The 17179-nt window shown below is 33.6% G+C and overlaps 2 protein-coding genes across 2 annotated transcripts; one reads left to right on the top strand and one right to left on the bottom strand.

Annotated features, from left to right (window-relative positions):
- The first annotated feature begins 3210 nt into the window (after positions 1-3210).
- On the top strand, positions 3211-5962 carry LOC120158793 (heavy metal-associated isoprenylated plant protein 39-like). Its single transcript, XM_039169546.1, has 3 exons — positions 3211-3387; positions 5621-5702; positions 5793-5962. Exons 1-3 carry the CDS (start codon positions 3211-3213, stop codon positions 5960-5962), a joined length of 429 nt encoding a protein of 142 aa, XP_039025477.1.
- A 2415-nt stretch (positions 5963-8377) lies between these two features.
- On the bottom strand, positions 8378-16197 carry LOC120158672 (mitogen-activated protein kinase kinase kinase YODA-like). Its single transcript, XM_039169472.1, has 12 exons — positions 15983-16197; positions 14274-15038; positions 13381-14121; positions 13005-13092; positions 12802-12864; positions 12339-12499; positions 12150-12225; positions 11894-11953; positions 11639-11746; positions 11274-11519; positions 9683-9768; positions 8378-9521 (listed from the first exon to the last, which is right to left on the bottom strand). Exons 2-12 carry the CDS (start codon positions 14828-14830, stop codon positions 9011-9013), a joined length of 2697 nt encoding a protein of 898 aa, XP_039025403.1. The 5' UTR covers positions 14831-15038; positions 15983-16197; the 3' UTR covers positions 8378-9010.
- Positions 16198-17179: the final 982 nt, after the last annotated feature.

Raw genomic sequence — 17179 nt, 5'->3', positions numbered from 1 at the left:
TGTTTTCCTCATGTTTGAGATGATTAAGAATCCATACTAACAACAAAGGTGCACAGGCTATAAAGCATCCATCTCCTTCACGTCTGCAGGAATTCAAAGAACGAAATGTTTCAGCTAAAATAGCTGGAACAAGGTCTATGTTCTTATCCAATCTTTCAATCAAATCCACGACTGATATGTCCACATGCCCCATAATTTTTGGAAAATGATCAACCCATAAATACCTAAAGCAAACATATCAATCTTCCATCTTTTGTTTGGATGAAGGTAAATCACTTCTTTCAGGGCAGCCCAAGTGATACATTCACTATCACCCTTCTTTTTGATATTTTTGGTGACCCACTCTTCACTCATTCCAGTCATTAGGAGTACTTTCGTCTAAAAGAAGCAGTATTAGGTGGTTTGGTATATATCATGTCTTCCTGAGATCTTGGATAACTAATAAGATCTCGATATTCCTCCATGGTAGGCGTTAGATCCACTCTACCAAAGGTGAAGCAACTATAGGCAGGATTCCAAAATTGTGATAGAGCTCTAAACAAATGTCGATCAATTGGGATGTCTAAAAGATATGTAATATCACCATATAATTGGTAGCACAACTGCTTTTCAATTGTTTCCCATTTTTCCCATATTTTTTCAGCTCACTCAAATTGTTTTGACAGACATTGATATGAGTATAACCAATCAGATCTTACATGTATCCCGGTAATAGGCTATCTCCATTGATAAGTTGAGATTGCTCAGACCATCTTAGAACAACTGCATTATCGTCTACTTCATGAACTCTCCATTCCATATTTCTAGCTTTCTATATGGACATCAATCATGAATCAACACCATGGTATGAAAAATGTAATGCAAAATGAAAATTAATAGAAAATTCAACTAAGAGTAATTAGTTAATAATCATAAAAAATCCTAGCTTAATGCAATCTAGTTCCATACATTTCTTGGAAAATAAAGTAATACTATGTAAATTAAAAAAAAAACTCAACAAACTTTCCTTTTTGTAATGACCTTACAAGACTCTTTCGGGTTAGGCTCTCTTAAACTCAAGTTCTATGTTTATTATATATTGGGTTTGGTTCTGTGGTAAAAAAAGGTCATCGAATTGTCCTTTGTTGGTGTCCCCTTGGGCTGCCAAACGCTCAATCCTGGTCCATCACTGACTTTCGGATCGAGTTCAATCCGAAGGAACATACTTCCTTATGTCCATAAGGAGGTGAAAACCACGCGAGGAACATAAGGTGTGAGCTCAAGGAATGGTCCCCTATCCCATACAGAGGTGAAAACCACACGAGGGAGTAGTTTCTCATTCAAGCTAAATAGGATAAGAGTGGGGTTTTAGCTCATGTCATGATAATGCAATGCACAGTGTGTGAGGAAAAGCAGAAAAAATGTACAACATACAAATTTATTCCTGAAATCTAAAGACACATAATTAAATCTGAAAACGTTAACAAACAAGTTAGTACAACTATTTAATTGTTAATTAATTCAAAAAAATGGTTATTCAATGGATCAAAAATTAAATTAATAAACTTATAATTTATTGCAAAGATAATTAATTACTAAACTGGTGGCTTGACTCTCTAACAAAAAATTTGTCCCCAGTGGAGTCACCAAGCTGTCGAAACAGTATTCGCCCGGCGAAAACAAGTGTCGTTATTTTCTAAATCTCATTTCGAAAAAATAAGTATTTTTCTTCTGACATAAGATAAAACACAATTTTGAGGAGTCGCCACCAATCATTTGTCGAGGTGTGATTGGTCACCAAAAATGCTATGTTATTTTAATACAATTTATAAAAATATTATTAAAATAACACAAAAAGGGTATGCTTACTAGAAAATGAGTTCGGGAGTCAATTACGTGTGGGGAAGGATTATCACCCCACAATGCCCAAAATCGGTACCTTTGTTTATTAATTAAATGTCTTTGTAATAAAATTTATAAGTTTGAATTGAATTTAATTTATGATCTCATAAGAAAAAACATTAAGGATATTATTTTATACCAATACTCATTTAAAATACATTCCTAATAAGTTAAGGAAATATTTTTTTTATTCATTGTGTAAAATAATATAACCCGATTAATTTAATGATTGAATCAAGAAAATATATAAAAATTAAAATCACTATTGCAAATACTTCATATTACAATTTATAAATAATCCTACAATCTTATTTAAAATATTAAAATTATGGGATTATTTCATAAAATATCAACATTAGAGGTTTAATATTAATATATACATAATATATGAAATATTATAATAGTCCAAATATTATTTAAAATTAAATTATTAAAGCTTAGGGATTAAATTATAAAAATATAAAAATTAATCGCCATAATTTGAAATATCATTAAATTTAGGTATTAAAAATGTAATTTAATCTAATTATTATTCGGGATCAAAATATAACTTAATAAAAATAATAAGGACTAAATATGATATTAATATTAAATATATATAAATATAAGACAATGATTAAAATTTAAATAAAACAAAATAAAAATCCAAATTAAAATTAAAATGCACAGAAAATTATTTCAGTGACTAATATAGAAATTTATAAAATCTTAGGGATTGCGAACATAGTATACATGTGACTTAAATTACATATATACCCCTTCCCCAAAACGTCACCGTATGGGGAGGGTATTTAACCCTAAATTCAACCCTAAATGACCTTAACTCTCTCATTTTCTTTATTTTGCTTCTCTCTCTAAGAGAGAGAAGCTCTCCCTTCTCTCTAAAACTCTCTCACCGGAGGGAGAGCCGGCCACCTGCCGTCGTATATCGATGGTTTCCGCCACTGAACGGTGGCCGAAAAATATAAAAATACACCAAATCGACGGTCGGAATATCCTAAACCCAAATCCAGCCTTCTTTCCTCCTAAAAAGCCCTAGTATTTCCTAGATCTAAGTTTATACCTTCGGTATTTTGGGTGCTCTGACGACGCTTGGAATCTCCGATGATTGAGGGTAAGTTTCACTCTTCTTCCTTCTTTCGGTTTGCTGTTTGGTGTCTTGCTTGCTCCCGTGTCTTCGTTGTGTTTCTTTTTCTGTTCGATTTTTCTTATTGTGTGTCTTCTTTCTTTGCAGGATTTCAAGGATTTTTATAGGCCTCGACGAGCCACTCTTCGGATGAAACCTTCGGTGAGTCACCGAAGCTATGATGTTGACTCACCGTAGGGACTATGTGTTGTGCGGTAATCTCGTTGGGTGCATTAAATGCACCCAGATCTTTGGGGTCCATTTGGTGCGGCGATAATGGTATGGCAATCACTGGTTTGAGCATTTGGGGAGCAGTTGGAGGCAGCGGAGCAGTTGGAGGCAGTGGAGCAGTTGGAGGTGGCGGTCGAAATCGTCCTAGGGTTCAACCCTAGGGTTTCTGCTGGAATGGATCTAGACCGTTGGATCTCTCTAGATCCAACGGTTGAGGATGTTGGCGGCTGGAGCTGTGTGGAAACCCTAGCAGAAAACTCTAAACGTGTCTTGGGCCTACTGGGTCGTCTAGGCCGAATAGGGTCTAGACCGGGTTTTGGGCTTAACTCGGGTTGAACTTGTAAACGGGCCTCCGGGTCCTGATTTGTAAATTATAATAATAATAAAATTTATTATTTATTAATAATAATTATAATGATAATATAATATAAATAATAATATAAAAAGGACGGGACGAAAATGTATGTCGACAAATTCCATCCAAATTTGTTGTTAATGATGTTAGAGAACATGTTGCAAGTCGTACTTATCTTTGATATGTGAAGTAAGAGAATGATCATTTGCTTCCGGGCTTTTGTCCATTGTCAATTTGAATGTTCTTTCTCAATTAGTTGGAGCAAAATTGTCGGTATCAAATTGCAGTGCCGTCTTAAAATAGAACGGAGAGAAGCATTATATTTTCAATTCAAGTAGAATGAAAGGAAGCATCGCACTTTCAATTTAAGTGTTCATCTTTACATTAAAAAGGTCGAAGAAGTCGGGTGAATGTTAAATGAAATAAATAATTGTTAGATTGTTAAGAATTAGTCAACTAATACGGTTATCTTGTTGTTGGGCAATTAAGAGCCATTGTATTCACGTGATTTGTTGTATATAAATCCTTGTATACATTACTGAATAAGATAGATCTTCATTCCTCAAGTTTCTATTCCTTTGTTATAATATTCCATCACGTCTCAAAATTTATCCAAAACTCTCTACCGCAAAGTTGATGCATCTACATTGTCGGTTTCGTTCTCTGAATAAAGGATTACTTTTGAAGCGACAGCACACAATGTATATAAAAGAAGGATTTGTGATCTCTTTGTCACATGTAGAAACTCAGTAACTAAAACTGAACATTTTACTACGATCTTGAACACTCTTCCCTCAGAATATAAATTGTTCATAGAAATGCTATTCTTGTCATGAGTCATACTCCTTGGATGCAGTTATATTAGTTATTATGGATGTTGAATCATGCATCACTGACGTGCACCCGTGACATTTACTTTAAGTACAATTATATCGCTCCGACGTTAATGATTTAACGAGACGATGACATAATAGTTGCACACTTTGATATTGTTGACTTAATTGACTTATTAAAATAATGTCGTTTTGATAGACTGTTTTAATGTTCAAAAAGTTCAATACGACATCATTTTGTTAGTCACTTGAAAAAGAAAAAAACTTAGATTCAAACCAAAAACCTTTAAAGTTTAATGTTAAACACCCAACCACCAAGCTTTTGTTATATTCTTAACAAAATTAATATATAATTTAAATACCATGTTTATATTCATTACCTCCTACAAACTTGAACGATAGGGTGTCCATCGATCTAGCATCTCTAAGTGCGAACTGGTTTATATTCTTAACATTTCACTTGAAAAATAATATAATTATAAAAATTATATTAATAAATTATATTAATTCAAGCTGTTCTTTAACTATTTTTGTTAAGAATACAAGAAGTTCTTAACACAACTTGGTGGTTTGTCTTTAGCATTAAATCTTAAAAAGGCCTTTGGCTTAAATCCTATGGATATCATTTTTTTCATAATGACAATAATAAAATATTATCGTTTTGAACTTTTCGTGTACTAAAATAATCGTGTCAAAATGCTCAAAACGATAATATTTTAAAAAGGCAACCATGTTAATAATGTCATGACGCGCAACTGTTATGTTATCGTTTCGTTAATGGTGAAATGATATAATCATACTTAAAAATAAATACTAATGATAAAATTGATAAAATTAAAAATTTGATGGTGTAAACAAATTAATATTTAAAATTTAAATTTGGTGATATGTGAAGTATTTTCCCTTTTCGTAATAGATAGGAAATGAAATAGGCCATGTGGCTAGACAGAAACGGTACGTAATAGCCATCAATTTGAAGCTGAAGCCTGACTAATCGTACATCGAAAAGGCTACCATTTTCAGTTACCTCAAATTTCACCATTTATAAACTCTTCACCCCACTTACAATAACTCGTTTCATTCTTCTCCCAATTAACTTATTTCTCAGTCCACAATGGCTCAGGTAAATTTCTCTTTCTCTACTTTCATGTTTATCATCTTTTATTCTTCTAAGTTTCATGTTTACTGTTGTAGCAAAAGGTGGTTCTCAAAGTTCTAACCATAGCCGATGAGAAGACCAAGAAAAAAGCCATCGAAGCTGCTGCAGATATCTACGGTATGCAAGCACAATAACCAGAACAATTAGAAATGCTTTATCAAATTTCTACTTTTGATGTAAAAAAAAATGGTGTGTGGGTGGTGGCAGGGGTTGATTCAATAGCGGCGGATCTAAAGGAACAGAAGCTGACGGTGATAGGGCAGATGGATGCAGTGGCGGTGGTGAAGAGGTTGAAGAAGGTGGGAAAAGTGGACATTGTGTCAGTTGGACCCGCAGTGGAAGAGAAGAAAGAAGAACCCAAGGAGGACAAACAATAATACTAATTAATAGTGGAAAATTACTGAAATTCTCTTCATGTGCGTGGTATATAGAAACAAGCTTTTATGCCTCCGTTGTAACGAAGCAGTAGAATTAATGTTCATTATGGCGATGGGCTTCCTTTTCTTGTTTGAAAGCTAAAACAATTGATTAAAACTCAAGGAGTAGACTGATGGTGTACCAAGCCTAGGATACGAGGCATCGTAAGGAACAATGCATACATTGTGTATTTCCAGTTGAAATTAAAGGTTTGATCATTTATTGATTTGAGTTCATACTCTAAAGTACTAGTAGACGCGGACACAGGCATTGTGTGTATAACTTTTGATGACTCTATGGACTATGATGGCTAAATATGATACGTAAGCTTCATACTGATATACATACTCTAAGTTGTAGTTTTTAATTTCTTTGTGATTTTAAAAACGCTTGTTTATATTTCTTCCCACTGTACTTATGTCTCTGTCCTTTGTAGTTATATCCTCAACGTTTTGTGATGAATTTTATGTATTATTGTGTTATTATCTTCTCTCTTAAAATCTATTTTGATGTTCCAACTAAGTATAATAATTTCCCCAAACATAATAAAAAATAATCCCAACCCCAACCCTAAAAATTCATACAAGTTAAACGAACATTTTCTTCGATTAGTCCTCAACTACGATCTTTTAACTGCATGATGTACATTTCATCTGAAGCGTTCAAACAAGATATTTTTTGGGTAAACTATCAGATTTTTTAATGGATAAATTATATCATTCATCCCTTAATTATCCTCTCACTCCTTTTTCAATTTGACTATCCAACTTTCTAATTGCTTATATTTTAATCACTCTAATTTATTTTATTAATAATATTTTTGTGACATGATATTTTCTTAATATACAATTAAAATAAAAAATTATTATTATTAATTTAGTTTATTAATAATAATTTTGTGACATGAGCATCTTATACTATGTTTAAAAAAAATCAATATATAAATATTAATATTATTAATAATTTATTTTTTTTAAAAAAAATTTATTATATTATATTTTCGAGTATTGTTTATGTGTTATGATACTAAGATGTACATTTCATGTCCAAATCGTTGTTGGGCCGTTGAGCTCTGATATCTATTAATCCAACTGATGAGCGGTGCATATTGTATTTTTTACTCACATTATGATTGTATTTTTTTTTTACTGTATGTTAATTTCGTTTTTTATGTGTTTTCTAATTTCCACGCAACATTATAAATCGTTCGTTTCTGTTGTAAATACCTAAACCTTCCTCATAAATAATCATGATCTTGTTATTTTTTCATATTCATAAAAAACCTAAAATATTAAATCTTAAAATTATAAAATAACAACTATAGTTTTAACTCTTTGACCAACGAAAACTTTTGTTAACCATTATAATGATGATGTGACCATTAATATTGCTCACATGAAGATTCATGTTACTGACGTAGTAGTTTATGTCCATGATGGCATGAAAGGTGAATTTAATCGATTGTTTTAGATAAGTCAATAGTTTAATTGACTTTTTATAAAATTTAAAAGCTTATTTAATTTTAAAAAATAATTTTTTTAATTTTTAATATATAAAACTCTACCTTTCTTTTGTTAAAAAATTTAAATTTAAAATATAAAAAATAACTGTTAAAAATTTTGAACACTTTTATCAAAAAAAATCTTCAACTTTTTATTAGCCTAAGTCAATTGTTATTTTTTTAGTATAACCACAAATATTTGATGTATTGATTAACTAATTCGGATCAAGTACTACAGAATCAATGGCGACCCTCCCAACCGTTTACTCCATTTGCAAACACCAGGATTCGAACTCCTAATCTTACTTAAAAGATTTAGTATCTCATCACACTAAACTAATTGGTTGTTGGTATAAATCGGTTGTTATTTATTGAACATATTTTCAGTCGAAAATATAACAATATTTACTATATTTTTTATTTTTATATATTTTATGCATATATTTAGACATAATGTAATTTATCGTTCATCCACAATTATACCATTTAAGACGTAAGAAAAAAATAAGTATATTCAATGGTTCTTCATTTTAAATCACTCTAAAATCCTAGCTAGCTTCTACATAAACTATATTATTATTATTCAAAAGGTCTATTTGACGAGAAGTTTAAGATAGAAGGCCCAGTTGATATCATGAATATTCAAAAGGCCTATCTGGTGCGAATTTTGAGCAATTGGCTTTTGAACCCTTAAACCCTTTCTTTCTCCTATTTAATTTCTTGTCGTCAATGCCTGTTAGGATCCAATCCATCTCCACACACAATTCACTAGAGATGGCTCAAAGTCGTGCGGAATCCCACTCCTTGATATGAATACTTTTAGTAACTTCAAAGGATCGTAAGATAGAAATACATTTATTCATTTTACTTTAGTTGTAACGTAGGTACAATGAATCATGTTGAGCACTAGAGCAGTAAGGAAGAATTACAATTGAAGTCAAGCACGGGTGAGGGAGGCATGCAATAGGGTTGGCTGGCTGGATTGAGATTTGCGAGCTTGACTGCATGACCCGCTGCTCAGCAATCCAGTTATTTCTTCATGGCAAAACTCGGAATTCTCGTTTGATTTCTTCAATATTTGTACATCTGTATCAAGCTTGACTAAATGATATTGTTCCGAAAGCTAATGGTTGGCTAACCTAGTTCTTCCACCTGAATTATGATCAGAAGCCTGCTTGTGAACTTTTCACCAACGCATTTCGGTGAAGCATCAGTTGATTTAAACACTTAACTCTGTTCAGTTCATGCCACTTTCCTCGTGTTATATAATCATTGATATGGCAGCAGTATTCTTAGTTTCACCTGAATAAAATGGTCTATTGAACAACTAACTCGAACCAATTTCTCCATAGCTTTATCAATCACAAAGCATGTAGATTAAACCTTGATCCTTGGCAAATGACCTACAAGTCACCAGACACCTCACTTGCACTTCAAAGTTCTGGTGAATACAATGTGATCCCGTAAGACCCAAGAGAGGTTCTGATCTGAGTCTTCAAAGTTGCATTTAGATGATAACACTCCGGTTAGGTAATGGAGAGCTAGGACTTAGATCCAAGGATGGGCTCATCGCTACATGGTCCTTCAGAAGTTGTCGAGAAACACGATCAGCTAATACAGACTGTCCATCATAAGATTCCCCATGAACCATTCTTCCATTTCCTAAAACATCATTTTCTGATGGCATCAGTTCAGAAAAGATGTGTGAACCTGCTTGCAGTCCACGAAAAATTTCGGGATTGTTATCATAATGGGAGGAGCCACTAACAAAAAGACCATTTGAGGGCTTCGGCATGCTTCCAAAACCCTCTTGAAAGTAAGCTGATTGTTTCAGATAACCAAAAGGCATAGCACCACTGCCACCTGTCAAGGGTGTAGATGAACCTGAGGTGGTCCGGGGGGTAGAAATGGGAGGAGGAGACGTTCTTCCATTTAGATGTTGTGGTGACCTTGAAAGTAGAAGAGGGCTTCCTATGGGTGAAACAGGGCAAGATACATTCCTAGGAATATTGATATCACTGCATAACAGGGAATTGAAATGAGAATCAGAATCATGCAGTATTGAAAAATTATCATTTTTATCTACTTACGCATTTGTGCATGTACGAGAGAGAGAGAGAGAGAGAGAGAGAGAGAGAGAGAGAGAGAGAGAGAGAGAGAGAGAGAGAGAGAGAGAGACCATATGTGCAGTTTTGAAACTCTGAACGAATGAACAGCAAGTTGATCCGACTTCAGGGAGGAATAAATCCTAGCCTGTCCAATGCCCTGATAAGCAGCAAGCCAGAGCAACAGTAAAGTTTGGTCAAATGTGAGAACATTCATGACGTAAACATGCAAAACATACTCAAGCCAAAAAGATGAACGGCATAACAAGCCACTTTTAAATCTGAACCAAGGAAAAGATGACATAAAAATTAAATGAGAACGTAATCAATAAGTATATCGGTCCCTGCCAATGGTCAAGTATTGCAGGAAGAGGCACAAAGCAACTAAGATTCGGAGCAGAAAGAGCAGCATTGCTTGCACAAGTAAAATTTAGAACACTTTCTATTTACTTAATAAGCATGCTTGCATCACCCTATTGCCATTGTAGTTCTTTACATTACCACAACTTATTCAGAATTTTTGGGTACTCCTAGATGGCTTGCATATAGGACTCCTTTTTCCCTTTTACCCTTGCAACTTGTCGATAAGAGTTTTAAAATTTTTTTCACTCCTATCCTTAACAAATTCACTTGTGAAATGCTGGTTGTGAGAAGCTTGTAAATAACTTGACTATGTTATCCAACACTTTCCTCCGTTTTGAGTAAAAAATCCAATGAGATTTAAGGACTCAAATGCCAGAACTCCATTGGGGTATTTTGGAGCCCACTTGGGCATATTTACACTTCTCTCTGTTTTTTCTTTTTTTTTTTTGATAAGATTTGAAGGCCTCATTACTGCCCCACCATGTTAACACTTCTCTATGTTAGCATGGTGTTCTATTTACTGCCACAGGTTGGTTTATTAATGGTCCATATTACACCCATGTAATCTAGGCATGGCATGACCGGCATGGCATGACCTTGATTTATATCTTGTAACACAATACACACCAAACCCCCAAAGAACATCTCCACCAACTACAATAAGAAACCAAGAAATAAGTGCACTACGAATGTCGATATCATATCATACCTTCAGTTCACATCCAGCTAATTATGGAGCATTTGCATATGAAGTGATGAAAACTTGAACAATTATTGAGCATTCAGAAAAAAATTATTCAAGTTGAAATACTTGAAAACATGACGGGCTATTGTTCGATGTACTACAGCAGCACCATTTTAAAGGAATTACACCCATGTAATCTAGGCATGGCATGACCTTGATTTATATCTTGTAACACAATACACACCAAACCCCCAAAGAACATCTCCACCAACTACAATAAGAAACCAAGAAATAAGTGCACTACGAATGTCGATATCATATCATACCTTCAGTTCACATCCAGCTAATCATGGAGCATTTGCATATGAAGTGATGAAAACTTGAACAATTATTGAGCATTCAGAAAAAAATTATTCAAGTTGAAATACTTGAAAACATGACGGGCTATTGTTCGATGTACTACAGCAGCACCATTTTAAAGAAATTACACCAAGTTTTGAAATTTATTTCAATTATAAATAGATATATATCCCCTAAATTAATTGTTGAAGGTAATGAACGCAGCAATATAATGCAGGCTGTAAACCTAAATAAAGCAATATAAAAAAGAAAAATACCGGAGTTTTCACCAGATTTGTCACACCAGGGGTAGGATCTGAAAGCTCAGCATCTAGAATAGGTCTTTCCAAAGGTGCAGCTGCAGCATATTTTACAAATGGGTGGCCTAAAAGCTGAATTGCAGTAGGACGATTTAGTGGGTTGCGTTGCAAACACTGACGCACAAAATCTTTTCCTTCATCTGAGAGGTAATCTGGAATGGGTGGAAGTTCCTTGCTATTTCCAATCTTGAACATAGCCGCAACCTGACATACACGTTTCACAAAATAAGTAGAAATAAAATAACTGCTATTGTTAAAGGCGCATTAAACAGCTTTGAAATTTAAAATATCCCATCTTTCTATTCTTGTAAGTTATAACAGACCCCTTCATATTGACTCCAAGGAGGTTTTGTTGTAGCCATTTCCAAAACAGTGCATCCAAGACTCCATATATCCACAGCAAGGTTGCAACCGCTAGGGTTTCTTATAATCTGGGGAAATAATAGGGAAAAAATGAGATACATTTTAAAGAAAACTTCATGACTGAAGAAAGCTCAACCATAAAAACCACGTCATTTCCCCTTTGTGATGGATTAGTACGAACTTGAAATAAACACAATGAGAAAAATAAGTCTAACCTCAGGTGCCAGCCAGTAAGGGCTTCCTTTAAACGAAAGTGGACAGGACTGACATGCAATCTGCAAAGCATACATTATATGTTGGAAATAACCTTACAGTAGAAGTCTAATAAATGAATAATAATATAGCATTAAATAAGTCATATATGATCTTCAAGCTTGGGCTAGCTATCATTGCTTTTTTAGCTAAAGGGCTAGGTACAACTTATTCTGATTAAGATCATTTATAACAAAAAGTAATTACACCCACACTTACATGCTTTGCCATCCCAAAGTCTGCCAACTTAACACGACCATTAGGGTCTACCAATATGTTTGCTCCTTTAATATCTCTGTACAAGAAATATAAGATGAATAATATTTTCCTTGATGCAAATATTAGTAGACAGATGCCATGAAGTTGTATTTCTAACATATCAAATAAGGAATAGATAACCTGACTCACCTATGGACAGTAGACTTGGAATGTAGGTAGGCAAGCCCAGACAAGATCTGTTGGGTGTAACTGCGAATTGCTAATTCACCAAGCTGCCCATAGTCCTGGAGAATTTTATAAATAGACCCACCAGATACATACTCAAGGTATATGTAAAGCTTGTCATCAACCTGTTCAGGAATTTATCCGAAAGCTCTGTAAGAGAAGCATGAAATTAATTTGCCCCTATCCATTTATTTTTGTAAGAATTTGCTTAACGAGTAACAGTGTTTTGTGGTTAGTAAGTGACCATAAAAATAATTCCCAAAAGTTTCTTAACATTTTATGGTTCACTATTTCTTAATATATAACGAACAACTCTTTTAGAAAGAACTCATTAGTCAATGCAACTTCCTAATACCTCAATAACAATTTTCAATAACCATACATGATGTAAAGGCCAATAAAACAGATTGTTGGACATAGGACACACCTTTTCAGACCCATAGTATTGCACTATATTTGGATGCTGTAAGCGGCTCAATAAAGCAATTTCCTGTTAGAGAAATAAGAAAATGAGTTTCTTTCAAAGTTAAAACCAAGTTAGAGAATAGCAAGGAAAGCATTATTTCATTTTGCATTATCTGGAGTTCTGGACAATTGAAAACTTCTTGAGCTAATCGAAAATTGGTCTACCTGCATCAACTGCTTAGCACTTTCTTTTGACTTGGCATCATCAGAAAATAAGGTAACCTCTTTCATTGCGCACATCTCACCACTCTCACTGTTTGATGTTGAAAATAAAATTAGATATAGACATAGTAACAAAAGGCAATCACCAACAAATATTTCAAAAGGGCAGACATGCTGAAATCGTCAGATCCCAGCTGGTTTAATATATGAAGTCAGATATTGCAAGAATCACATTTTATTGATAAAATAGTATAAACACTGAAACATCACTTTCAATCACTAATCTCAAATCTGGAATAGCAAAAGGCATAAACCACTGGGGAACAGATGTCATTTTTAAGAAAGGAAATTAGACAACTATTCCTTTGAACAATTATACCTGTTAAAACCAACATAAACATGACCAAATGTGCCTCTACCCAGAAGCTTTCCTTTTTTCCACCGTGACACCTGGTTTACAAGATTCTCTGCCCTTCCTGGACTCCGGGGTATGGAGGGAGATGTCGCTGCTGAATTTGAATGCGAGAAAGGAGAAGAGATGGAAGTAGTTGCAGGAGGAAGGGGCAACCTGTGGCTTTGTTGTTTTCCATCATCATGCCAACCAGTATGTGACTCGGTAGCTGTACATGCAGATCTAGGATGACTAGGAGTGACAGCCCCACTATGAATTCTAGAACTGGGACCAGCACTGGTCATCCTAGGACTTGGTATTGGAGAATACTCGGGGCTGCCCCTACTTGGTTGCCAAAATAGCTGTCCTGACATATCCCCACCCATTGAATTATGCCCAGAATTCTGACCAGATCCAGGACTGGAGCAAGGGCCGGATCCAAGCAAAGTGACATCAGTATAAGTCTTTCCTGCCCAGAAAGGAGAGTTCATTACTTGCTCTGTGCCAAAAGCACTCATTGGGCTTCTAGAAGGACTTGACATGGAGCTGTCAGGAACGCTGCTGAAAGCACCATGATGTGGGATTTGAATATTTCCCATATGATTGCTTAAAGGTCTTCTTTTAGGAGTTTTCGGAGAGATACTATTACCAAATGAAATGTTAGCCTGTTTACTAGCCTCTCTTGAGTTATTTTGGCTGACCATAGAGGATTGATCTTTGAGCATAACGCTTCAAACAGAAAATAAGTAAAACTTTGTTAAGAGTGAGCTTTTTTACCAAACAGAAGAGAGAAGAAAACCAGAAGTAAAACATAAAATACCAACTTGTTTTGGCAAGAACACATCTTCATTCTAGCACTAACAAGAAACAGATAGGCTCACCTGGAAGAGCTGCTTGCATCAGTTCTAGTCCCATTGTCATGATCATTTGCTCGCAGACTACGATTATGTGAATTGGTGGGATTGTCACTTTCAGTGGAGCTCTCACTGCTAACTGAAGCAGTAACGTAGTCTCCATCTATGTCATTAGGATTTAGTCTATGACGTATGCATCCAGGTCGTGGAAGAGGCAGAAATAATGATGACTTGGAGCCTTTTCCTGGCCTTGATTTTGATGATATGCTGATTCCAGAGCCTGTACGACCCACTATTGCAGGATGCTGATCAGGAAGTGGCAGTGGTTGAGCATTTGGCCTTTCAACAAAACTTTGACACCTAAAAACCTGTTTAGAGGGCGAAGGAGACCTAGATTGTGCGCAGGATTGAGATCCTTTTTCTGATGCTCTGTCATTGCCATGTCTATGTGATGCTCCTGACCTACAGTTTGGTTTACCTTCTGAAAGAATCTTAAATTTTCGGTGTATGGTATCAATGAGACTTTCCTTATTTGTTTTTTTCTTCACTTCTTTGGAAGATGACTTTCCCCACCATGAAAGCATGTTTCAAACTTTTATGGTCTGAGGTGACTACTTCGCAAGTTTTTCTAAAGCAAATTCATTTCTAAATATTGAAACTCTAGAGTTTGGCAACAATAAAATGTTTCAGTTCTTCAATACAGCAATCAATTCACAATAGAGAAGCTTTGAAGAAGTATCGAATTTGAGCTGGAATCCTATGAGCTTCACAACCAGCAGCATTTGCTACAATCTGAAGAAGAAAAACAACTAAAAAGTTCAGAGGAAAGGCTAAATACTTAGTGTTTCTCAAACCATTTGCACAACATGCTCAACATCTATCAGAATAGAGTACTGGTCCAAGCCACACGTCGAGTACCTGCTTTGAGTATTTATACAGGCAAACATAACATTCTTTTTTTCCTTTTCATGGCAATCTGTTTTTGTTAATACATGTTTGTCTATCCTCTATAACAAAAATTACATTGGATAGATTGAAACAATATAAATCATGCCACAAAAAAACCATGGCATCTCAAATTTATTAATTACTACACGAGATGCATGCCACTAAAAGATTTAGAACAGATATTATTATAAATCTGAAACCAGATCTCTTAAACATTAGAACACCGAAGCAGAACAACATTTTTTACTTCACCAATATAAACAAAAGAAACTATAATAAAAGGAAAATCACCAATGTAGGAAGTTTTCATTTTGCTAACTTTTTTGATTCTTTAGGTTTATAGGTTTTGTATTGATCGGGGTGTCGGCTGATTTTTTATTTCCTATGTTGGTCGTCCTTGTAATCCACTGTTCAGTGGATTTGCATCTTATTAACAAAATAACTATATTGCTGAGAAAAAAAACTGAAATTTAATACCAATCTGCAACAAACATTTCAAAAAATCCGTATATTATAACCCAAAAACACCAGTGTGAATTTCAAACTTTTTGATTGTTGACAACGTGATTTAATACTTTTAAATTTTTTCTTATTTTTCCTCTCCTATTGTCTCAGAAACCAAACAAGTAATTTCGATCTGAGAAGTGCTCAAACAGTAAGTTCCAACCAACAGATCTACATACAAACTCCAACGAGCCCCGTAATTAATTGAGATATAATGGCTACAGAATATTGCAAAACATAAAATAAAACAAAACAAAGAGAAAGAGAAAGAGAAAGGAACTTACATCACATATGCGAATCCGAGCTCCAATCAATTAATATATTAGGGTAAAATAGAGAGAAAATTTTGGGTTAGATCATCCAATAAACCGCCAGTTAAGAAGAAAAAACCATAACGGACTATTTAAAATAAACCCTAGAAATCTAAACTGGGAGAGATGGATTTGTCAAAGAAGAAATATTTTTTTTTTCATTTCAGCTTTAGAGAAACTGCGTAGATATGTGAGTTCAGAGATGGAGTTGTCCGAACGTTGATTTAGAATATTAAAAATAAATTTTACTAATCATAAGATAAAAATATTTTTAGCAGACTCAATGCAGACTGTAGCTACTGCAGTAAGTTTCCAGTCTAGTCAATTTTTTTATTTATTAATATAAAAGTAAGTGTTCAAATTATATCGATATTTTTATATAAATATCTAAATTATTTTTTGATCAATCTAAATATTTAACGGTACAAATGTTATCATTTTAAATATCTCGATTATAACGGTAGATAAATCTTTTGTTAATTGACACATATTGTATTTTAATAATTTTAAAGATTTTTTAAAATAAATTATTATATTTAAAACGATGAAAAAAAGGTGATCGGCATAAATATAAGATTTTCAAAGTTTTGTTAATTTTAAAAAAAATGAGTTTTTTAAAAGAAATTATATTTTTAAGTTTTTTATTTTAAATAAAATTTTATAAATTATCATAACGTGACAAATGTCACTCAACGAAATTTTTAATGCCGTTATGATCGAGACACTTAAAATAATAATATTGGTAATGTTAGACATCTGAATTGATCAAAAAATAGTTTGAACACTTAAACAAGAAAAATTGTATAATTTATGTACTTATTTTTATATTAACCCTTATTTTTTTATCCAACAATCTTTTATATTTATAGGTAAATTATAAACTTAGTAAATGAACTATCTTATCACTCCTATTTTATCCATTATACTTTTAATTTTTTTTAATTCAATAATTAAACTTTATATATTAGTTTTTAATCACAATGATATATATTATTTATTGTTATTTTAATATGAGATGTCATAATTTATTAATATTTTAATATCATATGGGATCATAATAAAAAATAAATTTTAAAATTTTAAATTATACATTTGAATCTTAAATTTTCAAATTATATTATAAATCTTAAACCTTAAGATTACGACTTTCATCTCACCCTCACTCTTGAC

This window comes from Hibiscus syriacus, unplaced genomic scaffold (genome assembly GCF_006381635.1).
Source record: "Hibiscus syriacus cultivar Baekdansim isolate YM2019G1 unplaced genomic scaffold, ASM638163v2 tig00111330_pilon, whole genome shotgun sequence".
Classification (NCBI taxonomy): Eukaryota; Viridiplantae; Streptophyta; class Magnoliopsida; order Malvales; family Malvaceae; genus Hibiscus; species Hibiscus syriacus.
This window is presented reverse-complemented; position numbering and strand designations above follow the sequence as displayed.